Genomic DNA, 26,879 nt, shown 5'->3' with positions numbered 1-26,879 from the left:
TGAAGTAATAAGACCCATCTTATGCTTCTGTTACGTCTCTTTCAGAACCTAGAACAGTACTATGCATTTATAGTTTGCTTTTAGAAAGGGCTTGAAACATTTGTTGAAGGACTGATGGGAAGCATCACAGTTAGATGCATAGCTGTGGAGACCTGGACCTAACACAGGTCCCAGTTTCACCATTTACCAGTTCGTCACAGCCCACATGACTACTGTCAGCCTCATTTTACTTACGCATTAATTGAAGAGAGTAACTACTTCATAGAGTTATTGTGAAAATTGAATGAATGAATGCTTGGCATCACACCTGGCTAGAAAATCAAGGAAGGAGGTAGAGAAAAATATACAGGAAACAACTGGGTTGATTAAGCCTGGTCTATGAGTTGTATCCATTATACCTACATGCTTCCAATAGAAGCCAGTACTTGGTAATTGCTCAATAAATATTTGCTCAATGAATTAAGAAACTATAGGGTGAAACTAAAGGGTGAAATTTTGAACTCTGTTAAAAATAAATGTGCCAAATAATTCCTTAATTTATTTTATTTCATGTTTTCAATCTTTATTTGTTTTTGAGAGAGAGAGACAGAGTGTGAGCAGGGGAGGAGCAGAGAGAGAGAGAGGGAGACACAGAATCCGAAGCAGGCTTCAGGATCTGAGCTGTCAGCACAGAGTCTGATGTGGGGCTCAAACTCATGAACCGTGAGATCACGACCTGAGCTGAAGTCAGAAGCTCAACCTACTAAGCCACCCAGGCGCCCCTTCCTTAATTTATTTTCAAGACAAGGAAGGGCACCTGGGTGGCTCAGTCAGTTAAGCATCCAATTCTTGATTTCAGCTCAGGTCTTGATTTCAGGGTTGTGAGTTCAAGTTCTGTACTGAGCTCTGTGCCCAGCATGCAGCCTACTTAAAAGTATATATATAAAGACAAGGACTATATGCTGAAGAGGTAGATTATGACAGATACCCATATTAGCTTTTTCAGGCCCTTGTAGGTTAATTTCGAATTTATTTAGCACCCACTATATTCCCAGCATGGTCCCAGTATCTGAAATACAACATAAACAAAGCACTACCTTCTTTTCTTGTTGCTCTCAGGCCAGTGGAAGAAACAGGTATGGAAGCACATGATGGATTAGGGGCCATGCTGGAGGCATGTCCAAGGCTGTACAAAGGAAAGTGCCATCTACCCTGATGGAAGGGAGAATGGTTTTGGTGAAGAAAGATCTCTGAGGGCAAGGCATCTGAAACTGGGTCATGAAGAGTAGGTAGGGCTTCCTCGGGGGGAGAGAGGGGGAAAGACAGAGGAGACAAGATGTGCAAAGGCATGAAATATAAGTGAGGGAGATGAAACCACCAGATGCCTTAGGGGGAAGTGCGAGTTATTTCCATGAAGCACAGAGCAAAAGGGAATAGCCCAACAGAAACAGAAGATGGCTAGATGGCCCAGAGCTCATTGGCCTTCAGAGGAGAGTTGCTTAATGCTCATGCCAAAGGGACACGATGGAGAATTTGAAGCAGAAAAGACTTGATTGGATACTTGTATGATAACTCGAGTCATGGAGTAAAGGATAGACAAGGGGCATCAAGACTCTGGGGGATAAGTGGGTCAGGTGACCAGTTAGGGAAGAACTAGGAGACAAGAGAACGGTCTGGAGATCATGGCTGTAGTGAAAGGGAGAGATACAAGAGATGAGAAGGAAGGTGAATTCAAATGTGTTCACCTCAATTTACTTGCTCTATAGATTGGCGAAAACTTAAACCACCAGCCACAAACATGCTAAAGTCATACCTCCAAGACTTCACTTGGGCGTGTTGCCTGAAAACCGATACTCTTGTTTAAAAAGTGAAGGGAGAGACAGCAGACGCTGCAAATCAAAAATCATGACCCGCTGCTGGTTTTTAGCGTATGTGCTTCCAGCTAAAGCCAAGGGATTAACTCTGTTGGGATTCCACGATTCGGTTCAAACTGGAAATAAAAGTCCCATTCCATGGAGACCAAGTTCCAGCATGGAGGGTTTTATCCTCAGGAACCCTAGCCAGAGGAGCCCTGTAAGGAAGCCCCGCGTGCTCTGCAAGCCCGAAGCCTAAAAGATACCGGTGACGGTCCGGTTGGGTGTGATGGGTAAGCCCAGCTGAGCGATTCCTGAGAGCGAGGAATTTGGTTCCAGGAATGAAAATGAGTGCCGGTGACAACTTCTGAGGACAAGCTTTTGATCTCTTCTAGGGTACCCTGGAAGGTCAGACCTTGGAGGCCTGACCTTGGCCCTAGACTTACAGACAAGACCGTGGGGCTGGGCCATTACAGAAAGTGAGAGGGTAAGACACTGAATCAGATGGTGAAGGTAAGCTGGAACCACCAGAATTTGGCAGCCTTTCCAAGTGCTCTAGAATTAACCCAGGTTAGCTAATTCTTCAGAAAACCATCATCTCTAAGGTGGCAGTAATGAATTATCACCAGAAGATATATACAACACCGTTACTTCCAACCATCTAACAATTATCACAGGCTGTGATAAATCATTCCCTTTAATAATAATAACTGTTAAAAGAGAGTAATAGTATCTATGCTCATGTACATTGCGTAGAATTACGGTCATAACTGGGGTGCCTGAGTGGCTCAGTCATTCAAGCACCCGACTTCAGCTCAGGTCACGATCTTGGAGTCCGGGGGTTTGAGCCCCACATCAGGCTCTGTGGTGATAGCTCCGAGCTCAGATTCTGTGTCTCCCTCTCTCTCTGCCCCTCCCCAGCTCGTGCGCTCTCTCTCTCTCTCTCTCTCTCTCTCTCTCTCTGTCTCTCTCAAAAATCAACAAACATCAAAAAACTTAAAAAAGAAAAAGAATTACAGCCATAAACTCATACTCTTGGAAACAATTCTGCCCAAATACTTAACAAACTTCTTGACCAAGAGCTTCCGAAGGTGCACAATCGAATCCTTGACTTATAGAGTAGCTGTGCTTTGCTCTTTTTCCTCCATCCCATTGCTTGAGGACCCTCCCCAGATTGTACCAAAAACTAAGGACCAGAAAAGTGATGTTGAAACAAAACCCAAACGCCTTACGGTCAACACAAGTTCGTTCTATAGACTTAGGTTGCTGGTTAAGACAGTCTAGTTAAAGCGCCAACCCCCCCAGTGTTCACTCCGTGTTTACTGAGCATGTGAAAGGTCAGCAAATGAGCTGAGCAAAGGAGACTAACAAGTGAAAAATCCAGCGTCTCACCCAGCTCCACGTCTTGGTCATCGGTGAGCACAAGAATAATGTTGGGTCGGATGTTTTTTCGTTCCTGCTGTATCCGTCCTCTGAACCTCTGGGATCTGACAGTCGAACAGAGGGTCCCCAGCAGTTCTGTGCCCAGGACCGCCAAAATCAGGGCACAGCAAGAATACTTCATTGTGTTTGGTCCAACGTCGCAAAACTGACAAAACGTCTCAGCCTCCTGGTTTCTGCAGGTCTGGGCAGTCAGGGAAAAAGGGAGAGGGAGAGATGAAAATGAAATCCAAACCCCAAACACAGTTGCAGAAAAAGGGCTACAACTAAGTGGGAACTGGCACATGAACCGGCACATGAGTCAGAAGCGGCAAACCCTCACAGGCTTTGGATAGTTTTTTAAGCACTTGATTATTTTGCAAATTCACTTTTGTCCTTTATTCTCATTCCAACTTTTTCCTATTTCAAAAGTCACTGCCAAAATATAATTTCCCACACAGAGCTCAAATGTAAAAGCCTTTTGACGAGAGCTAATACCTTGAAGTAGGTATCCTGGTTGAAGAATCAATTCCTATGCTCAGAGGTATCCAGACCATCTGCAGATGGGGTCCTAGAGGGCGAGAAAAAATACAAAGGAAACGTCAGTCAAGGATTTTGATACAGATTTTGGTCTGAAGTAGTTTCTTAAAGTAGCATATTATCTATGTTTATAAATATAAATGTCAATAATCTGTACTCCAAAAGGGAGAAACAGAAGAAAACAATATTCAGAACTGCTAACAAATGACTCAAAAAGTATCTTCATTTCATAATCGGCCCCATGAAACAATGACATAGGTATCGTCCCTACTCACACTCTTGATAGTACTTTAAACGTCCCCGGGAAACTCACGATGGACCAGAAAGAGCCACCAGTGCCTGTGAAACCCCAGTGCGTCTGGAGAGCTCTTGCTTCTGGGGAGCGGTTGGCATGAAGGGGTGTGGTGGGGGAGCGTCGACTCACCTGCGTAGATACTGAGTACTTATCAAGCAGAATAAAATGCAAAGCTGTCATTTGTCATCTGCATTATGTCACTCAGTACCCAGGAGAGTTCTTTCTGCTGACAAAGACTTCATAGTAAGTGACTGGGAGGGCAACCTTTCCCAGCCCCCGAGAAGCTCCTAACTGTCCTCCATCAATCACCAGGGGAAGGGGTGCTTCTTCCGGGCAAGGCTTGTCCCTCCGTCCAGCCTGTGTCCTTGGCACGCCGGCGCCTAAGGGGACAGAGCCCTCCTTGACTGTCAGCACCAGCCTCACTATTATCAAGACCTGTAACAGTGTCGCGAGCACGGAGGCTTTGCTGCGGCAGACCTAAACCTGCAAAGCTAAATGATTGATTGGCCCTGGAGCTGGAGGTTAGAGGCTACCCTTCATCATTAAAAATAAATAAATACATAAAATCTGGAGGGGGTGCTGCACAAGCTTTGCAAATCGGCCCAAGAGGAGACTTCGGAAAGAGTTGGAAGAAAGCCCCTTTCACTTTAGAGCACCAACCTGCTGAAAGCGTTTCTCTTGGACTTCTGATAGCAAAGGGCTCATTAAAATAATAATAAAAAAACCCCACAACTCTTTCTTTCGGATGTCATGAGGAAATGTCTGTATGGGAATTGAGGCTGCCCTAAAATTAATTAGATAGCAGCCTGCTTCATCAGCCACTCTGTCCCCACACACCTGAGGGTCTGTATTTTGAATCGCAACAATGAACTGGCATCAGATAAATAAGCATAACAAATTAAGTGTGAGAGTTGCATAGCAGAAGGAAAGGGACCCCATCACTCATTTCCATGCCTTAAATTCTGGAGGGTGACATGGGGCAGTGGGAGAAGAAAGAAGAAAGACTGTGGACTGTTTACCCCCCACCACACACATTATTTTGTTTTACAAAAACACACACACCCCTATTATTTTAAACTTTATGAGCTGTTTTGTAAACAGTTCTAATGCTTTTCACTCTGCAGCCTGTAATTACTCTGAGAGAGAGAGAGAGAGAGAGAGAGAGAGAGAGGAAGAGAGGCACTATAAGAAACAGATTTTATAAGGTTTGGTGGTGTTTCTTTCTTTCTCTTTCTTTCTTCTTTCTTTCTTTCTTTCTTTCTTTCTTTCTTTCTTTCTTTCTTTCTTTCTTTCTTTCTTAATAACTCAGGGTTATTTCAGTGATTGCTGAACACTGAGAGCCTGCAATTTTTCTGCACTGACTGTTTGGTTTCTGTGCATTTGTTTCAAATCATGAGAAAAGTGATACAAGCATGAAAGGCAGGCGAAGGAAAGAAAGAAGTCAAACAATGGCTGTCTCCAGCAGAGTAGCAGGGGCTAAACAGTTACATACAGAAATTTCTTCCAGGGTTGGTCTTTTAAGTAGCAAGAGTTTGCTCACCTCTCCAAGCCTACAAGGGTGTGTGAAGAGAGAGTGAGCAAGGGTTTTTTGCATCCGTTCTAGTGTGAACCAGCCTCTGCTGACAGTAGTGACCCGGAAATTACACTCAGACTCACAGCGTCGGGCAAACAGTGGCCCTTGGAGTTGAAAGAATCGGCCACACATGAAACTGAAAATTCTGCACAATTAAGATGCTGATAACATTCCCTGGAACCCAATCAACATTACTGGTTATTCTTTTCTTTATCTTATTTACTTTGCCCCTTCCTTTAGGAAAAAGAAAATTAGCCTTAATGGTCCCTTGAATAAACTGCATTCAACTACACCGAAAAGCATTTCCTAATAAAGGAAAAGGACAGCCAAGTAGATGCATGTTTTTTCGCCTACAAAGTGACCTTCCTTAGAGAGTTAAAGGTGCAGAAGGAGCCTACATTTCTTTTCTGCTGCCGCTTATTATTGATTCAGGAGGTGCATATGTAAACGCAGAGAAACTGAGTGGTGCAGAGAAACTGAGTGGTACAGAACACTGGACTTTCAGGCAGGTCTGACCCACAGCACATCATCTTTACACCATCTCCACACCATCTCCCTTCACAAAAACACAAAGCACAGCATGCTGAAAAGCCTTTAAACAGACAATTCCTTATTCAAAAATGACCTTTTAAAACCTGTCATCTTCTCACTGCCAGGTTTCCATCTCCATAAGGAAAAGAAGTGAAGAAGAAGAAGAAGAAGAAGAAGAAGAAGAAGAAGAAGAAGGATGGGGAGGGGGAGGAAGGGGAGGAGGACGAGGGGGGAGGAGGAGGAAGAAGGAGGAAGGAGGAAGGAGGTAGGAGGAGAAGGAGAAGAAGAAGGAGGAGGAGGAGGAGGGGGACAGGGAGGGGAAGGAAGGGGAGGAGGACGAGGGGGGGAGGAGGAGGAGAAGAAGAAGAAGGAGGAGGAGGAGGAGAAGAAGGAAAAGAAGAAGAAAACCCTGAGAGACAAATGCAGAGCTTGACAAAAGAGACAAGGATGCAATGTTTGAATTGGATACTTTGTAGCAGATGACAAGTGTCCTTAGAGACTAACAGTTTGTCCTGAGAAATAGCAGAAAGTGGGAGAAATGGAAAGTGAGCTCTAGGAATGGTGTTGTATTCATGAATCAGGACTAGAATACAAGTTGCCTTTTCTTCAAGTCCTAAACTGAAAACACCAATGGTAGCTATGGACAGTGGATGTGGAAAGTTTTTAGGACTTGAAGCCAAACTAGAAATGTGACAATAAAAGTTTCAAGTCACAGGGGAGCCTGGGTGGCTCAGTCTGTTAAGTGTCTGGCTTCAGCTTAGGTCATGATCCCACAGTCCATGGGTTCAAGCCCCGCGTCGGGCTCTGTGCTGACAGTTGGGAGCCTGGAGCCTGCTTCAGATTCTGTGTCTCCCTCTCTCTCTGCCCCTCCCCTGCTCACACTCTGTCTCTCTCTGTCTCTCAAAAATAAACGTTAAAAATAAAAGTTTCAAGTCACATATAAAGGGGGAAAAGGAAGCTGACCAGGGAGACTTCAAACCAACTGGATGGAAGTCTAGCTCACTTGTTCACTGAGCAACACCCACCCTAAATCAAGACCCTCGTTGCCTCAGCAGGTAGACTTGTCCTCACCAAGCTCCCCTGTCTGGGCGGTTGGTGCTGAGGGATGGCAACACACTGAAAGGCTCTGCTTTGTCTGTTGCAGTGGTTCTCAAGGTGTAACCAGGACTTTTGGGCGTCCCTGAGATCCTTTCTGGGTAGATTCCATGAGGTCAGCACGATATTTTTTTTTTAATGAAATTTATTGTCAAACTGGTTTCCATACAACACCCAGTGCTCATCCCAACAGGTACCCTCCTCAATGCCCATCACCCGCTTTCCCCTCTCTCCCACCTCCCATCAACCCTCACTTTATTCTCAGTGTTTAAGAGTCTCCCATGGTTTGCCTCCTTCCCTCTCTGTAACTCTTTTATTTTTCCCCCTTACCCTCCCCCATGGTCTTCTGTTGAGTTTCTCAGGATCCACACATGAGTGAAAACTATGATATCTATCTTTCTCTGTATGACTTATTTCACTTAGCATAACACTCTCCAGTTCCACCCACGTTGCTACAAATGGCCAGATTTCATTCTTTCTCATTGCCAAGTAGTATTCCATTGTGTATATAAACCACATCTTCTTTATCCATTCATCAGTTGATGGACATTTAGGCTCTTCCCATCATTTTGCTAGTGTTGAAAGCGCTGCTATAAACATTGGGGTACAAGTACCCCTATGCATCAGCACTCCTGTATCCCTTGGGTAAATTCCTAGCAGTGCTATTGCTGGGTCATAGGGTAGATCTATTTTACATTTTTTTGAGGACCTCCACACTGTCTTCCAGAGCAGCTGCACCAGTTTGCATTCCCACCAACGGTGCAAGAGGGTCCCCGTTTCCCCACATCCTGTCCAGCATCTATAGTCTCCTGATTTGTTCATTTTAGCCAATCTGACCGGCATGAGATGGTATGTCAGTGTGGTTTTGATTTGCATTTCCCTGATGAGTAGTGACATTGAGCATCTTTTCATGTGTCTGTTGGGCATCTGGATGTCTTCTTTCAAAAAGTGTCTATTCATGTCTTCTGCCAATTTCTTCAGTGGATTATTTGTTTTTTGAGTGTGGAGTTTGGTGAGTTCTTTATAGATTTTGGATACTAGCCCTTTATCTGCTATGTCATTTGCAAACATCTTTTCCTATTCCGTCTATTGCCTTTTAGTTTTGTTGATTGTTTCCTTTGCAGTGCAGAAGCTTTTTATCTTGATGAGATCCTTTTTGGGGAGATTCCATGAGGTCAGCACTATTTTTTTTTTTTTTTTTTTTTGCCAGAGAGAAAGAGCTTGTGCGCGCGTGTGAGTGGGGGAGAAAGAGAGAGAATCCCAAGTAGGCTCTATGCTCAGCGTACAGCCTGACACAGGACTTGAGCTAATGACCCTGGGATCGTGACCTGAGCCAAAAGCAAGAGTTGGACACTCAACTGTCTGAGCCACCCACGCACCCCAAGGTCAACAGTATTTTGATAAGAATACTGACACATTTCCTTTTTTCACTTTGTTGACATTTGCACTGATTGGGTGTAAGAGCACCGATGGGTAAGACTGCTTATGTCCGAATAAAGGGAACATCACATGCAGTTAAAACAAAAAAAGCCAGTCTCATTCAAGATGAAACAGTAAAATGATGAACTGTACTCAATCCTGACCCTCAAATGCACACCTTTTTCCCATTAATTTTGTTTTATGAGACAGGAGCTACATGCAAAGCCCTTTGTTGTCTATGGAGGCTGACAGTAGTGGAGGAACAGCACTTGTGTGGCTGAGTTGCAAACTAGAAACTGCCTTTTGCTCATGGAACTCTATTTTTACTTGAAAGAATTATTTGGACTTGGATATTTGGCAGGCATTTCTCACAGAATGAATGAAATGAGCCTGTCACTTCAAGGAAAGCAGCTGAGAGTATTTGTCCTACTTGTTGCCAATGATTGAAATGTAGCTTCCAAGCAAAAATCAGAATTTTGGAAAACTTGTATCTGCCACCATGAACTGGGCAGTTTCCCAATGTGTAAGACCTTTTGATGACATTGATGTTGATATTAACAAACATTATTTTTTTTGATACTGAAAAATGAAATGTGCCAACATTTAGCATTGGCATAATTCAGCGAACCAGTATTTCCCAAATGACCAAAGATAATGCTACAGAATCATACATGAGCAAAAAAATTTCAAAGTGGAAGATGACCGTTGGGTTTTAATGTAACAGAGTGTGAAAGTGCATTGATAGGGTTTCAGATTACTTACGACAGCTAATCTTTAAGAAATCACCACCTGTCAAGTTTTGGCATAGTATCAAAGGAGATCTACAAGTGTCTGAAAAAGCTATTAAAATACTTCTCCTTTTCCAACTACTTATCCATGTGAAGCTGAATTTTATTACTATATTTGAACCAAAACAATATATTTCAACAGATTAAATGCAGAAGTAGATATAAGAATCCAGCTTTCTGCTATTCAGGTAAATGTGTGTAAAAATGTAAAACAGTGCCACTTTAGTCACCAATATGTTTTTGGTTTGGAAAATATAGTTGTTTTTCACAAGATATATCTTTTAACATATAATAGATATATTACTGTTATTCTCAAAAGAGTTTTAAAATATTTAAAAAATTTCTCAGTTTTAATTTCTACTTATCAATTGGTAATTAAAACACGAACAAAAAAGGGGCACCTGGGTGGCTCAGTACGTTAAGTGTCCAGCTCGGCTCAGGTCATGATTTCATGGTTTGTGGGTTTGAGCCCCGCATCAGACTCTGTGCTGACAGCTCAGAGCCTGGAGCCTGCTTCACATTCTGTGTCTCCCTCTCTCTCTGTCCCTCCCCCACTCATATTCTGTCTCCTTCTGTCTAGCAGAAATGAATAAAAATGCAAAAAAAAAAAAAAATTAAAACATGCACAAAAGTTCTTGAGGGTCTTCAGTCAATTTTAATAATATAAAGGGATCCTGAGCCCAAAAGGTTTGAGAATTGCTGGCCTATCGTATACCTGGCTCCACCGTGAAGCCCAGACTTTCACCTCTAACGCTGTAGATCTGGCCCTATTCACAAACTTATTCACTTTTTTGTCCCTTAAAGCCCTGAAACTATCCTAAGTTCCAAATGCCTAGTATACATACAGGTTGTTGCTGAGTGATGACACCCTGTGTTTTGTTTGTTTTTTAATCTCAGGTAACACAGAGTCTTACAAATGAATGCCCACACATCTAAAGTATGTGAAAGACCAGATCGGAACAACCCACTCAGCACAGAGATAAACCTCTCAGGGATGGGGTAAAGGAATTATTTCTAGTACAAAGCAATGCCACCCCAGTTAGGAAAGAGAAAAAAAGGGATACCATAACCAATCAAAACAGCAGGAGAGACTAAGCCAGCATTATGCAATTATTCAAAGCTGAATTTAGCCAGAACATACTTAGTTTAATCCTAAGAGTGAAGCAAAATAAGGTTATACCAGCAAGAAGCTGGTATCCGCATCCCACCCCCTCCGCCCACAACCACTCTACATACATTTCTAAGGATGGGCTTAAATGGCCTTTTCCCTTAATTTTGGCTTTCAAGTTTCCCCTACATTACTTCTTTTCTTTAGGAGAAGCCTTCAGGACATGTTATCTTCTTTATAATCTACGTGAAACCATGAAGGAGCTAATTTTTTCTTTTAAAAACCCCATAGATGGCAAACTTCGTCTACTGTTAATTCCCAGGAAGCCTATTTCCCGAACTAATTTATTACACCTCCAAGCAAAGAAGATAGACAATAGTCTCCTTCTGGTGCAATAACATTTTTATACCCCTGGAATAATAAATCTCTTCCAACAACTAATGACAGCTGAGAAGTGTGCATCTCTGACCTGGAACACCTTTGGGGGAAATACTTGGCTAAATGATGAAGTCCTCCTTCAACAGTATTTGCTTTCTTCCCTTTCTCCCTTTTCACTCTTTCTCCCACCAACATGTGAATCCCCTGAAATTGAAAGGAACCTTGAAAAGCCATCTATTCACAGAATTGTTGTATTAGTTGTCCCTGGGGTATGGTGAGAAAGATTTTGTTTTTATTTCATTCATGTCTGTATTGGATTTTTTCAATGATCTGTTGCATTATAAAAATGGAGATAAAAAACAAGAAAAAAATGGAGATAAGTAGATTTAAGTTTTCCACACTTACCTTCTGTCTTCTTAGGGAGGAAGAGAATAGATAGAAGGAGCAACGATAACACGAAGTGAGAAGTTATAGCAAGAAATGTACGTTTGAGATGCAGCCTCACAAAGATAGGAAGTTAAACCATAAAAATGAACTTTCCGAGGGCATTTTAGAGAATCCCAAAAGTCCAAGACTAAGATTTGTCCAGCTTCTCTCAAATAGGAATCAGCAAAACAAAGGAAAACAAAGTGATCTAAAAATTATTGAAAGAACCAAAGGGATCTGATATTCCTGACGCAGATGCTGTGAAGTGTCTGAAGGGTCTGATGACGGTCACCAGTTTCCACGGTGGCAGTGAGAGCAACGAAATTATTGGAGTTCTAAAAAAAAGGAGCATCAGGAATTTCAGTTCAAATGGGCCTGGTGAAAGATAGCGATATCGACAAAAAGAATTACAAATGTGGTCTTAGACATCTTAGCTAGGTCTTAGAGTATATGGTTTAACACACGAAACCGTATTAAATGTGCCTTCAGTTTTACGTATTTATAGCTGATTTATATTGAAGTCTCTTAACATAGTTTGTCGCAATAACAGATAAATCCCAAATATCAATGGTTTAACACAATAAAAGTGTATTTGTCGCTCATACTGCAAGTTACACACAGGGTGGTGGCAGGGAGCTTTGTTCTGCCCAGTCGCGCATGGACACAGGCTGACGGGGGCCCTGTTGCCTTGTTGCCGCACTGGACCAAGAGAAGGAGAAATAAACTGGAGAATCTTGCAGGAGAGCTCTCGGGGCTCCAACTTGGAAGTGACTCGGATCACGTCTAACATTTCACTGGCCGTAACTAGTCACATGGTTCCCTCCAGCTGTCAGAGGGCTGAAAACATGGTGGACCAGATGAAGTGTTTTCAGAGCACGACTGTCCATGCCACAAGCATCAAGTTTCATCAGCACCTCTTGCATTTATTTTTTTCTCTCTCTAGACACACACACAGGTGTGTGCATGCACACACACGCACATACTAAAGAGATGTGCATATTCAGACTCACGCAGACACATATGCCAAGTAATGAAGAAACATAGTCTTTGCAGCTTAAAGTTCAACTATTCCTAGCTGCTGAAAAATGTATCTTTTCACAGATTCATACATTTTTTTGGGGGGGAGATGTTTCGTTTTAGTTTGTGTCCCTGATGTACATTATCTGCCACAATACAAATTTATTCTAAAGTGCCACAATCCTTGCAAAGCATTTAAGTTGAAGAAAATATTTTTAAAGAACCAATTAGAAGCTATATTTATATTTCAAAAGCGTTTCTCCGAATATTTTCTTGCAGTTAAAACCTACGTGGGGAAAGAAGGCACACCTGACTTTACAACATCAATTAAGCCACAGTCAAAAAAGTTCCACTGGCCTACTTTTTATGCCGGCAAGCTTACCACCAATACAATGCTCGTTAACATTTTCTAAGGGTTTCAATACAGCAGAGTAGAGTTACAAGTTCCTTCTGAGGGATCCTGCTGGCCTCACACAGAGTGATGACCAAGAAAGGGAGTCTGGGAAACAGAGTGTGCAAGATGAATACGCATTTCAAAACAATGCAAGCTCCTAGCTCAAGACTTAGGGACAAATGCAGACAGTAACTCTTTTTCTCCCCCCCAGATGTCATACTTACAGGAGAAACTTAAAAAAAGAAAAGAGATTCATATTTAAATCAACTCTCTGCTCAGAGCCATTTTCAAGGAAACTTTAAAATTCAGATTAAGTCATCTATTGATATTTCAAAAATACTCCCTTCGCAAGTATTACTGGGAAATACTATTTTGAGATTTCTTCGTATTGTTGGTTAAATATGTGATTCCAAGTCTTTTAATGGCAAAATCACCTTCAACACGCGCTTTACACATACCTACATCCTTACACCATCTTCAGATTGTTGTCTGTCCTTTGGTTGTAGGCTTTCCTCCAAACAACTAACACGCACAGCCGTGCATTTATGAAGTAAAAAGAGTAATTCTACTTAAATTTCAAGTGACATTCAAGCTCGCAATCATGGCAGATACTCTTATAGTAGAACAAATCGAGTAACGGACAGGCCTCCCCAGGAAAATTCATTAATCTTGGCCAGAATGTGTGCATAAAGTATATGACAGATGTCAATGGTCTGTTTTCATTGACGTCTATCAGATAGATGGCGTTCTTGTCCAATCGATTTCATCTACCAAACCTCAAATCGTCATCTGGACATGAAGATACTTATCAATGTCTTCGGATTGATTAGCACGTGAAGAGAGAGAGTAGGAGATTTTTAAGACCATACGTTGACTAACATTTACTGATTCCAGTGATGCCACTGCATCAAAGGCCTGTACTAACTTGAAACTTAAAATATGACTTCTGTCTTAGTTTGTTGTTTGGACGGAAGCTGAGAAAACATTTAGTTAATGAAAAGGAACGTTTTACTCTGTTGTTACGAAGAGTAAACTTTATGACATTTTAAGCGGAAGAATTCATAGACTGAAAATTCTAAGAGTCATATTATCACCCTAAACTATGATTTGTCATATTGGTAAAATAATCTTCCTGAAAAGGCTCAGATGAGGATCTCTGTCTATGGGTGTTTGGGGCAACTTTATGTTATTTTTACAAGAAATAAAATGTTAGTTTCTTTATAAACAGATGTTTACAGTTGAACAAGTCCTTAGATTTCACCTAGACCACAAATACTCAATGGTGTTCCACTTCCAGAATTTATTTTCTAACTACTCTACTTTGTTTGAAATCTTCATTTCTCAGCACTTGTCACACAAAGGAGCTGATGTAATTAAACCAGATGATGTGCCCCACAAGTAAAATCAGCCATTCATGAAAGCTGGTCACCAGAGGCCATTTCAAACAATGCATATTTCAAAGTAATCTAAAGTAATCCCTTCTCTCTACTGATTTGGTTTCCATGAAGTCTTAAGCACATGTGTGCTACAAAAAGGAGGCTTATTAAAACCTGATGTGATATTAGAGATTATATAATGCAACAGGGTTGGGCTGATTTTAATATCTGAGTCTTCAAAAAGAAAGCAATTTTCAATTATATTCGTAAGCTGACTAAAAACGTCCTGCATACAAAGGTAGACGGTGTTTACTTATTAATTAAGAAAAGAAATAAAGAATGCTACCCTGCTATCTGAACGGGGTTTATATTTTATATATAAAATTGGCATACAAAGTAGAGGAGAAACTTAAACAGTCTTCACTGGTGGACAAATTAGCAAAGCACAGCAAATACTTGTAACTATACATAGTGGGGAGCTTGGATTATTTAGAAAACTCTTTATAAAGTTGTGACTCTCTAGTATATCGCTCTTTTGGCTCACTGTGGTGAAAGTACATCAAAATGTGTCCTAGCACAGCATTTGACAACTTAAAAATATAAGCTATTGTCATTTGAGGAACTGGATTCTTACAACTACTGAGCAAAGGGGCGCCTGGGTGGCTCAGTCAGTTTAGCATCCGACTTCCGCTCAGTCATGATCTCACGGATCACAGGTTCGAGCCCCATGTCGGGCTCTGTGCTGACAGCTCAGAGCCTGGAGCCTGCTTCAGATGCTGTGTCTCCCCCTCTCTCTGCCCCTCCCCTGCTCGCACTCTATCTCTCTCTCTCAAAAATAAACTAAAAAGGCATTTAAACAAATTAAAAAAACAAAAACCAATTACTTCATAAGTCTGGCTGCCTATGTTATACCAAGACCTCCAGACATGGAGGGTCTCTGGAGATTTTGTTTGTTCGTTTGTTTGTCCCGATCCTTTATCTATTTTCTAATTGTACGGTTGACTCTTCAACAATATGGGTATAAACTGCAAGGGTCCACTTACACATGGATTTTTAAAAAATAAATACAGTAGAGTACTGTGAATGTATTTTCTCTTGTGATTTTCTCAATAACATTTTCTTTTCTCTAGCTTACTGTATTGTAAGAATACAGTGCATAATACATATAACATAAAACATATGTGCTAATTGACTATTTATATTATCGGTAATTCTGGTCAACCATAGGCTATTACTTAAGCTTCTAGGGAGTTAAAAGTTATACTCAGATTTTCGACTGTGTAGGAGGTCGGCACCTCTAACTCTTGTGTTGTTCAAGGGTCTCTGTATTTAGTTTCAATCGTGGATGAAAATATAAAAGATTAGATTTGATATGTTTCTAGTCCCATTTTAGGATTTTCTGCACACAACTCTATATCCTTGAAAAGCACATAAAAGAAAACATGCAAATGATCATGAACTGGTTTATGAAATTAGCAAAAAGCAACACCCTGACACACAGAAAACGTGCTATTCCTCAATGGAACACTGCTTCACATTCCCGATCATATATGAAAAAGATTTGCAACTGTACTTACGGGAGTTAATGTGCTGGACAAAACCTAGAAAATACATCATAGAAATCTCTTAGTTTGAAGGTGTTATGGACTGAATGTTTGTGTAGTCCCCGCCCCCCCCCCCAAATTCATACGTTAAAATCCTAACCCATAATGTGGTGATATTAGGAGGTAGGACCTTTGCGAGGTAATTAGGTCATGAGGGTGGAACCCTCGAATGGGATTAGTACCCTCATGAAAGGGAGCCCGGAAATCTCTCCCACCCCCTTCCACGTGAGGACACTAAGAAGATGACCATCTGTGAGCCAAGATGTGGGCTCTCACCAGACACCAAATCTCCCACACCCTAATCTTGAACTTCTAGCTTCCAGAATTGTGAGAAATAAATGTTTGTTATTTATCACCCAGGGCACGGTATTTTTGTTAGAGCAGCTCAAACAGACTAAGACATTGGGATCTTAAAGTTCACCTGGTTACCTTTTAACTAATGAATAAAACTTCTCTAGAGCGTCAATGGAAACATGCCCATCTAGGTATCACAGACCTTACCAGTCCACCTGTGTTGTTTGGGGCAACATTGAACCTTAGGAATTCTCCCTTTTGTTGAACAACAATTCTGCCCTCCTCTCTTCTAAATGTTTAATAGTTCTCTAGTCTACTGAGCCACACAAAATAATTCTATATTCTTCTCTATAACAAGTGTTTTAATCTTTGATGATGGTTTCCATCAGACTCCTGAATCATTTTCTCTTAAAAAACATACTTATGTGGTGGAGAGATATGGGAGAACAGTGGAAGGGGTTATTGTTGAATTTGGCCATTCCTTGGTTAAGTACTGGATCAAGAGATTCTATAAAGCTGTAGTTGTACAAATAGGAAGCCAGTGTATATTTAATACCTTTCTGGCTCAAAGGAATTTAGACTGCTAGACTCCTAATCAATGCTTTCCAAACTCGCTAAGGAACATTTCCTTTATGTACTACTACTTTCGTTTTTGGACTAAAGTCGACTCGGAAATCTTCCAAAATTTGCGTAATTAACTTGTTAATCAGTTTTATTGGAGAATAAAGCCAGACAAGAAAGACGGAGATCCAGGCTAAGAGTTACAATCCAAGTACTGGGTTTTTTTTTTCATCCCTTGACAATTTAGTCATTGATTTCTCTCCAGATTTTGACAAAGCATTCCTTCTAAGAAACATCTTCTTTACCACGTTTGATTCCCAACTTCAGAATAACTGGGTAGTTTAAAAGAGCCACGCAAGAGAAGAACACTTATTCTGCCATGAAACAAAGGCCCCAAGTTCAAGTACTTAAATCAGAAGGTAGAGTAGGGGTTCGTCATAATCATCTGGAGGGATTGTTAATTACTCCAGAGTTCCAATTCAGGAATGGGGCCTCAGAAATTGCATTTTTAAGAAGTTCCCAGTGATGCTGATGCTGATAGTACTGGTCCAGGGTAGAGCAGTCAGCCTACCAGCACTAGCAAAAGGCAAGGGACACAGAGCCAAGCCTGCGGAAGGTCTTTCAAGCCTTTTCACGAAGGCTGACCTTCAGGTTGGGCACTGGCTGGGGCCGCTGAGCATTCCCAGGCCGTGACTATTGATATTGCCAATTATTTCATAGCTGATAGGATTCGTGTGTAAGATCATCTTCTGCAGAGTTGCCGAGAAGGCAAACATTCCACACGCTCAGACCTCATTCAGTAGGCATGGACAGCGGGAAGTTTTCCATTGGAGAGCATGAAACTTCCCTCGGCAAACAATCGCCAAGCGGTTTTCAAATGACCCTCTGATATCCCTTTCAGTATGTTCTCCTTCAATGTCTGAAGAAGTTCCATAAATCCTTGACATATGGGAACTACTGGAGTCTGACAGTGGCCCTGGACCATGTTGAAGTTTGTTACATTTATTAAACAATTGTTGGGCACAAAGCTAGGTTTACGACCACTACATTTTTTTTTTTTTTAATTTTTTTTTCAACGTTTTTTATTCATTCCTGGGACAGAGAGAGACAGAGCATGAACGGGGTAGGGGCAGAGAGAGAGGGAGACACAGAATCGGAAACAGGCTCCAGGCTCCGAGCCATCAGCCCAGAGCCTGACGCGGGGCTCAAACTCACGGACCACGAGATCGTGACCCGGCTGAAGCCGGACGCTTAACCGACTGCGCCACCCAGGCGCCCCCCACTACATTTTATTTGGGATCTTTGCATAGTTGTCACTGGCAACTAAAGAGGTAGAGCGAGTTACCTGTTTTTATTTTAGTGAAGCCCAGCCCCCACCCCAAGGGGTCCAATTCTGTCTAGCTGTCTCTGCCAATCACTCACTTTGGGCCTTTTACCCCATCTATCACCTCTTCTTTTTTTTTTATGTTTTTATTTATTTTTGAGGTGGGGGAGGGGCACGGAGAGAGGGAGGCAGAGGATCTGTAGCGAGCTCTGTGCTGAGAGAGAGCCTGATGTGGGTCTTGAACTCACGAACCGTGAGATCATGACCTGAGCGGAAGTCAGACGCTTAACCGACCGAGCCACCCAGGTGCCCCTATCACCTCTTCTTTGAGACACTGGCAGACAGACACAGATGCAGCCAAAATGAACACTTGGCTGAACTAAACAATATGATCCAAAAAAATATACCAACCCCTTGTGATGCACAACGCATATTAGGTGCTCTGGGGACTCCAAGCTGAATTCTTCCCACACGGTGGGGGAGTGGGGAACGGGAGGAAGCCTGACAGAACTGAGCTGAGCAGATTGGACACAAGTAACCAGGAAAACAGAGCAAAGGTCAAGGCAGCAACCTTCCAAACTACTCTGTGTGTCTTCTTTCTTGTAGCAGCCACTTCTCAGAAGGAGACTAGGCAGTCCTGGCCGAGAAGGGGCACGAAGTTTGGAGTCTGAGTTTTCCAGTCGTCTGACTTCAGGGAGTCCATTCCCCCACTCTGTGGACTGCGGGGGGCCTGAGAGGTACAGGGAAGTGGCCCAACTTGAACTGGGAGCCTTTTCTCCTTCTTCCTTTCCCTGTCACCCATCCTGGGACTGTCTGCTTCTCCACTCCTCATATACCACTGCCCATCTCCCCCCCCCCCCACCTCCCGCTCCAACTACCCGAAGGACTTCACCGCTTCTTCCCTTTTGCCCTCCTGAGTCTCCAATGTTGTTAATTTCCAGCTTCTGGATCAGACTTTACCTTTTCTCGAGACGTAACCATTTTCACTACTCATCTGTGGAGCAGTTACAGTGTATTAAAACTTGCATGGTCATTAGTTTATTCTATCCTGCCTCATACCTATGAAGTAGGTACAAATCCCACTCTTTTTTTTTTTTTTTTTTTTTTTTAATGAGGAAACGGAGATTCAGGGTAGTTAAGGAATCCATCCAAGGTTGCACAGCAAAATCTTTGTTAACCGTTCTGTGTTTGGATCTTCTTCAGAAGTATCTTTTCACTTTAAAAGATCTCGTATGCCCGGAGAATTTCCAGCTGGCAAAGTTACCAGGGAGACGTTTTTTGGGTGAAAATGGGTGTCAGGTGTTGTTGTTGGTGTTTCGAGGTACCTGCCACTGTGCTTTACAGTATCTATGCCACAGGAACAAAACAGGGCATCAGTATTGTGGCCACATACCACGTACAGGCCCCCTTTCACCTTACCAACAGAAGGGGACCCCTCAGAGCTCAGTAAAACAAAGAGTCGTTGCTGGGTGAGACAGTGGACTGGCGTGGCTCAACATGAATATTCAAGACCACGAGTCACAACTCCATGGATTCGAGGGTCTCCTCTATTTGTGTTTAGCATTGTGTAGTTGCGAGACAACTTGCGATGATTAATTAATCCTTGGTGCCGAGGCAGAAGGTGAAATAATTTGTGCATAGTCACGCAGTTGGTCATTCTCAGGCTGTGAGTTGGTGCTGGAGTGCTTCGTTTTCCAGAGACAGAAAGAAGATTGGACTTGACTTTCTGCTTTTGTGCCTGTGATCCAAGAGATCCACCCCCCAATCCCTGAAATTTTCTAAAAGGAGGGCAGGTGGCCGCCAGCTGTCCTTAATCCGCACCCTCGTGACATCATCCTCAATATCACCAGTCCCTGGAAATTCCACCCACTGAGATACCACACCCCCAGCGGGCCAGCCCCAAGGAGGCCATGCGGGCCCTCCCCGAGGCTTGGCTTCCTGGCTTGCTGGGTGGAAGAAGCACAATCTGGTTCATATCTTGCACGGGGCTGCTTGGGACCGTGTTTCCGCCCTCATGTGCAATTTTAACTGAGACTGTTCATAGTAGTACCTCAATTATCTATCACAGTAGGGGGAAGGAGGCTCTCCAAGTATGTGAATTTTCACAATACCTTCCTTTGACTATTTAAAGGCAGAAACTTAAACAAAAAGGAACCACTGTATTTGCCCAACAAACTCCCAAAGCTCAGTGGCTTATAGCAGAAAGGGGTTATTCCTCCCTGTGTTATTCCATAGTGGCTGCAGAGGTTGGTGGCTCTTTGAGTCTTCTTTTTAGGACTCAGGCGGAGGCAGCAGCCCTTCTGTGAGACACGGCATCCTCATGACCCACACCGGGAGCAAGAAAGCTGGTAGAAATGTGGAAAGCCGCTCACAGCATCTGCTTGCACTTGGCATCCGGCACACCTGCTTACGTGCCCTTGGCCAAAGCCAGCCGTGTGGTGGGGCCCAGCGCGGGCGGGGATACGTTCTGCTCCCTGGGCTGCTCTGCAAGTCCCATGCAGTGGGCAGGAACACTGAACTCTGGTCCCTTCTCTGGTGGGGGAGGGGTGGCAATAATTGGGGATTATGATTTAACCTACCACATACACTTTCAAAAATTAATTACATATTTTCTAGCCTTCAAAGAATACTGGGAATGAGATCACTGTTTTGCTTCGTTTTATGGCTCTGGGTCATCATCGTTAACATAGACATTGCCTTTGTCTACAATTCAGGCTGCCCCCAAGGGATATGAGGATGTGGAAAGTTGTTTGACCAACACATAAATGACACCGGGCTGATCCTGCTGGGAATTGCTTATGAATGCTTTTCATAGTATTGCTTTTACCTCCTTTGAAAATATCACCAGGTACTATAAACGTATTTACCTCTCCGAACTCCACTGTCTTTCTTCTAATATGCTAGGGAAGTACCAGAGAGATGGCTGGTTGGACCTTGTTAGCTCTGCATTTAAAGCAAGAGTCTCTCTCCAGTGTAGTGTGTTGGCTTCAGTGCACAGATGGTGTGACAAACATCTGGGTGTAGGCGCCTCATACAGTTGTTAGATTCCTCTTTGCTTTTGCTTGTGTCTCGCTGGTTGAGGGGGTTGGATACATAAAGTCAGAGGAGAGCTGGCTTTGGACGAAGTTCCACAGGAGAACCGCTGCTTTGCCACTTTCCATATTTAACGGGAATGCTTTTCCACATAGTTGACTAAGCATTACGACTATCTGCCATTTCTTGATTGATTCCGTTTATTTTAATTGCCATACACATTGTATTCAGCATTCTTTTGTAGAGCCTCCGCTAAGGCACTCAGGTTAGGCACTATTGGAAATAATGGATGAATGAGAAAAGAGTCCAGCTTTCAAATGGATAGTTACATACAATGCTAGGTAGAATTCAGTTCCAGAATGTGCAGGCAACAGCACTCTTTCTATAGGTGAGACAGACAGCACGCTTTGAAAGGCCCGAGGATGCCCTAGAATGTGCACGTTCTTTGCTTTGGACTTATATTACCTTGAGCACCACAGTGGAGTCTGATGTTCATCTTTTTCAGATGAAAACAAACCCTCCAGAGCCATATTTGCCAGTCAAGATAGGTGAAAGTCAAATGTTACCAATCTGGTCAGTGGACAACTATTTCTTAGCTAATAGGTATTTGGCTCTCTTCTGAAAGCCTGACCTTACACTGGTAATAACTGCACTGTGAATGAAGTTGTCCCTACGTGCAGGTGTTTCCTTTCATCTCAAATCCCATTTGAAGACATATTTGTTCTTCCATGAACAAAATAACTCCCGTGTTCACAATGCATCACAGTTCAGGAACGACTGTCATAAATGATCAAATTTGCTCTTTGCCACAACTCAATAGGAAAGAAGAGCCAGCGTCGTTACTCCTTCACTAATGCACCGCTACCCCCCATGGGAGGGTCACTAGGCTGAAGCTAAAACTCACTGCACACTCAGGTCTCTGATTCTGCAAGCGGTGGTTTTCCCCCCAGTAAATCAGTTCTTTTCCATTTCCCTCGTATTTTGTGACGACGCTCCAACTTGGTTATCTGCGGACATACATGCTAAAAATAGACTAAGGTAATGTGCAAACAGGCAAAGAAAAACGCCTTTGTGTGAGTTTTAAATTTTTCATTGCTACTTTTCTCTACAACTCAAGCAAACAGAATGTTGGTATTACGTTTGCTTATTCTTTCTGCATAAACCCACTGACCAGTGAAAATACAAAGAAGCACTAATGTCCCTACTAGTAGGAATCGAGTGAGTAAAAGTGTTAATGTTGCTTTCTACAAATTTTAGCAATACTCTCAGGTTGATCAGAGTATTCATAGTAGAATCTTAGGCTTAAAAAATATGGGAAAAACAACTTTTGGTAAAAATATATCCATAAGAATTTGGATTGAATATCTTAATGATTGCTAACTTGAGGAAAATCTCAAATTTTGATTTTTAACATTTTAATAGTCTTTTTATAAACACACACTAGAGACCTGGATTGGCCACATGGCTGAACATGCATTTGTAGGTGATCTGAAACTTGACCCAAGCAGAAATGACTGTGTGGTGAGAAGTTAGCACCTTCTCAGGGGACACCGGCTATAAAACTGTTGTCTTCTGGGTAGGAGTCATGGGGGAAAGGGCAGTAGGTAGTACAGTGATTCCTGGAAATTCACCTCACCCAAAGTCACTGCTTTGTCTGACCACTGGGATGAAGAGAGAGGCCACAATAGCATTCCATACAACGACAGGGTACGATTTTTCCTCATTTTGTCTCTGTTGGTGACAACCTTTTTTCCTCCAGACAGATTCTGAGCTCATATAATTTCTGTTACCATGTGTTGAAAGGAAAAAATACGTTTTCATTTCTGAATGATGCAAATAGCCCTAACTTATCTGGCAAGGACTTTTCAATGTCTACCTCATCATTCATTAGCTTTTTCATTTGTAACAAGATCCCGATTATATTTGAGTGGCAGTGTGCCCAGCTTCAGGTGACATCACTCAGCTTCCCTTGCAGCTCTATGTGCCCACATGACTGAGTCTTTTCCAATGAGTTATAATGAAAGGGTTGTGTCAGACTTCTGGGAGGTTCCACACAAGAGTGTGAGGGGCCATCTGTCATACAACATGGCTGGAGCTTCAGCAGTCATCCCTGGACCATGAGATACTCTCACTGATGGAATGTCCCATGGTGGAACAGAAAGAGAAAAGAAGCCTGGGTCCCTAGTGACTCCTGTCCCAGCTCTGCCAGCCTGACTTTGGATTTCTTTTACTTGAGAGAATAAGACCTTTGTAGCTAAGGCACTAATTTGATTTCTGCTACGTGTAGTCAAATTCCCAACTATATCTAACTAACACTACTGTTTTCATCATTTTACCACCATCCTAGGTTTGAAATGTTAGGAAAACACGGCCTTTTAAATCAAACTAAACGCATTTGGTTCATATTCAAAATAGGGAAAAAAACCTCACCAAAACCTGTGGTTAGTGAACGATTTAAAGACACGAAGAACTACACAAATAAATGTGTAGTTACAACTTATGGCAAGTGCTATGAAATCCATAGGGGCAAGTGGGAACATGAATTTCTCTCAGCAGGCATTAAGCTCCAAACTAATATTTAAGGCAGTGTAAGGTCTCTGGGTCAATTAAAGAATGTTAGAAATCTCTTATTAGCTATGAAAACGAAAAACAGAAATGGATTCTTCTATTTTTTGATAATTTCTCAGGATCCAAGTAGATTTTATTATGGCATGAATAGTTCTTTAGCTTCTTAAAACAAATCAAAACAAACAAAAAAGCCTGAAATCATTTACATAGACAATATACCAGTACCGTACCTGAGTCTTATTTTCTTTCTTTCTTTTTTTTCCCAGTGTGAATACTTTTATATGACTGAAGGAAAATAAGCCATGTATTTTGAAAATGAATCCATTGAGAAGATAACAGTAGATTTTAAAAAGGAGATTTCTATAATCAGTTGACGATTCCATTCACACTAAAACACATGTAATTGAAGCCTTAAAGAAACTTCATTTTTATGTACAAAGAGCTGGCATTGTTTCTGCAGCTAGGTAGACACGGTGGCTGACCCACTAGTCCAGCTTAATGCAGCCTCTGTCCTTTGCTTACTGAAGGAGTCACTGGTGACGCATATTAAGGCTGTACTTCCGGATCAGACTGTGCAAAACTTTAATGCTGGATACAGAGGTAACAAAACCAACCCCTGTGGGGCCCCTGTGGCTCAGTGGGTTGAGCGTCCCACTCTTCATCATTTCGGCTCAGGTCATGATCTCAACAGTTCTTGGGTTCGAGCCCTGCATCTGTACTGAAGATACGGAGCCCGCTTGGGATTCCCCCCCTCTCCCTCGCTCTCTGCTCCTCCCCCGACGCATGCGCATGCTCTCTCTCTCTCTCTCTCTCTCAAAATAAATAAACTTTACAAAACAAATCCAAACAAACAAACAAACAAAAAAAACCCCAACTCCTCTGTAGGAATGTTGGGTCATATTCATTTATAAGAAAAACTTAATTATCTCTCTTCACCTGCAGACCTTCCTCTTTTCCCTTCTCATGCCAGCAGATAGGACTTTTGTTTTTAGTTGAAACAGGAATTCTGTCTTTACTTGAGTAGCAAGGCTTTCCTAAAAAATTCAAACTCTTAAAACTCAAGGTTTCTGTGCTTTAAAAGAATTTCTTAAAAAATGATTTTTTTTTTTTTGCAATGGTGTCTTGGTTATGTGTCAGTTATACCTCAAATTAGGATTCTGTAAACTAAATGAATACGTATCTGGCACACTACTTTTAGGCAGTGAGACTGCCTAAATTCCATAGCAATTAATAATGGCTAATCCAAAGTTCTCATCGATAACTAGCAAAGTTGAGAAGGAAAAAATACGAATTCACAAACCAAAATACTTTATTCAATTGACTTATGTTTAGCTGGCAGGAAGTGGAAATTATTTGGTAAATTCAATTGGTCTAGATTACGTTCCCCAAGCTGTTTCACGTCATGGCACAGAAAGAAAATAATAATAACAATTATGAACATCAGACAAGGCTCCTCAGAGGGGCTCTCATGATCCCAGATCTCCCAGCCATCCTGAGGCTGAGGAGGTAGATACCTTGACACCCCTATTATCTCTTTGTGGCCCATCACCATTGCAGAGTGGCCTTTAGGATGTTGTGACCTAGAGAGTCAAACTGGCTATGAGGATTTTTACATTGATGTGGCTATCTGCCTTACATTACACATTATGTAAAGATATTGAAAACAGAAAATTTAAAAAAATCAATCGTTTAATTTCTATATTTGTATGTATTGTATATAGTGGTGTTTATTAGAGTAATTAAAAAAAAAACAGAAGTAGTTTGATTTGACATGTAAGAAGAATTAATTGGAGCCAGAACCAGAGTCGCTAAACGGTTCACCCCAAACTGCTGTCTCTCAAAGTGGGGAGGGAAACCCGCACCCTGTACCTTCCTGCTGTATCGCCGAATGCTCCGTCGTGACCACGTTTGAGCTATGCTTTGCATCTGACGCAAAATTTAAGGTGGTTTCCTTCTAGTTACACAAACACTTTCGCTGAAGTCAATTCTGTCTCAAGGGACTTGCAAATGATAAACTGTGTTTGTGCTATGAAGAAATGCGTTCTGCCTCACCACACCCATCTATCTAAAATTTGTGAAACCCCTTCCAACATTCTTCAGAGTAGGTGGAACTGCCAAGGTTTGAAAGTACTGACTCCCAGGCAAAGTTCTGCCACTGGAGAAGGTTCGAGAGGGAGAGAAAGAAAGCACCATGTCTTCCGTTCTCTGGAAGAAGGCGCTAAGGGAACTTGTGTACCCTCTGGTCTTTCAAGTGAATGGCTGTGTCCACCATTCTAAGTCAGTAAGCCCCATGTTTAAGGAAGGACACGACTTCTTCATACCCCTCTTTCCCTGCCTCCCCAACTCCAACCCACCAATGGCTCGGATCCAGAGTGTTGAGAATGAAGAATGAAAAATCGAACGTTTCCAGTGATCTACATATTGGAGGATCCATAGTTCTCTTTTTTCTTTTTTTTTTTTTAAGTGTATTTATTTTTGAGAGAGACAGTGTGAGCAGGGGAGAGGCAGAGAGAAAGGGAGACAGAGACTCCCCAGCAGGCTCCATGCTACCAGCATAGGGCCCAAAGTGGGGCTTGAACTCATGAAGCCATGAGATCATGACCTGGGCCTAAATTGAGAGTCAGATACTTAACCAACCGAGCCACCCAGGTGCCCCCAAAGTTCTTTTTTTTCTTTAAAGTTTATTTATTTATTTTGAGAGGGGGTGGGGAACACTAGCGGGGGAGAGGCAGAGAGACAGAGAGAGAATCCCAAGCAGGCTCTGCACTGTCTGTGCGGAGCCCGGTGCAGGGCTTGAACTCATGAACCTGAGCTGAGATCAAGAGTCGGACACTTAACCGACTGAGCCACCCAAGCACGCCAATGGATCCATAGGTCTGATCGTAAAACATTTTCATCCTTATTCTTTTTTTCTTTTCTTTAACTAAGTCTTGTATCCTCTGCTCTTGAAGTCAAACATCACTATTTAGTCATATACACACATCTACTTGCAGTATCCACATGTTTTATCAAATGGCTTGCTCTCCTCCCCCCAAAATATTTAAAAGGAAAGATTCTCTTCATACATTCTCTTCCCTTTGAGAACGCTGGGATCCCATGACACTCTACTTAAACAAGACATCTGCGCTTTCAAATACGTGTTCAGGGATCACTATGCTTACTTAAAAAATGTTAACGGTTAAGTGCATATCTTTTCTTTTTATTACTATCTCTTCCTTCTATTCATTCATCTGATTCATTCATTTTCATCTGAAAAATGTCCTATATTCTCTTTTTAGAGCCTCGTCTCCTTCTCTCCTTCCTT

At 42.2% G+C, this 26,879-nt stretch overlaps 1 protein-coding gene across 6 annotated transcripts in view; it reads right to left on the bottom strand.

The window, feature by feature from the left end:
• SULF1 (sulfatase 1) overlaps window positions 1-26,879 on the bottom strand; it is a 176,963-nt gene that overhangs the window by 79,611 nt on the left and 70,473 nt on the right. For all 6 annotated transcript variants that reach the window (XM_042973037.1, XM_042973036.1, XM_007084770.3 and 3 more), the window contains 2 exons: window positions 3,750-3,822; window positions 3,225-3,456 (listed from right to left, as the gene is read on the bottom strand). In XM_042973037.1, the coding sequence (XP_042828971.1) occupies window positions 3,225-3,396 (172 nt within the window). In that variant the 5' untranslated portion in view covers window positions 3,397-3,456; window positions 3,750-3,822. The remainder of the gene's footprint in view (window positions 1-3,224; window positions 3,457-3,749; window positions 3,823-26,879) is intronic.

Source organism: Panthera tigris, chromosome F2 (assembly GCF_018350195.1).
Source record: "Panthera tigris isolate Pti1 chromosome F2, P.tigris_Pti1_mat1.1, whole genome shotgun sequence".
NCBI classification, from domain to species: Eukaryota; Metazoa; Chordata; class Mammalia; order Carnivora; family Felidae; genus Panthera; species Panthera tigris.
The sequence above is the reverse complement of the archived record's forward strand: the minus strand, read 5'-3'. Positions and strand labels throughout refer to the sequence as shown.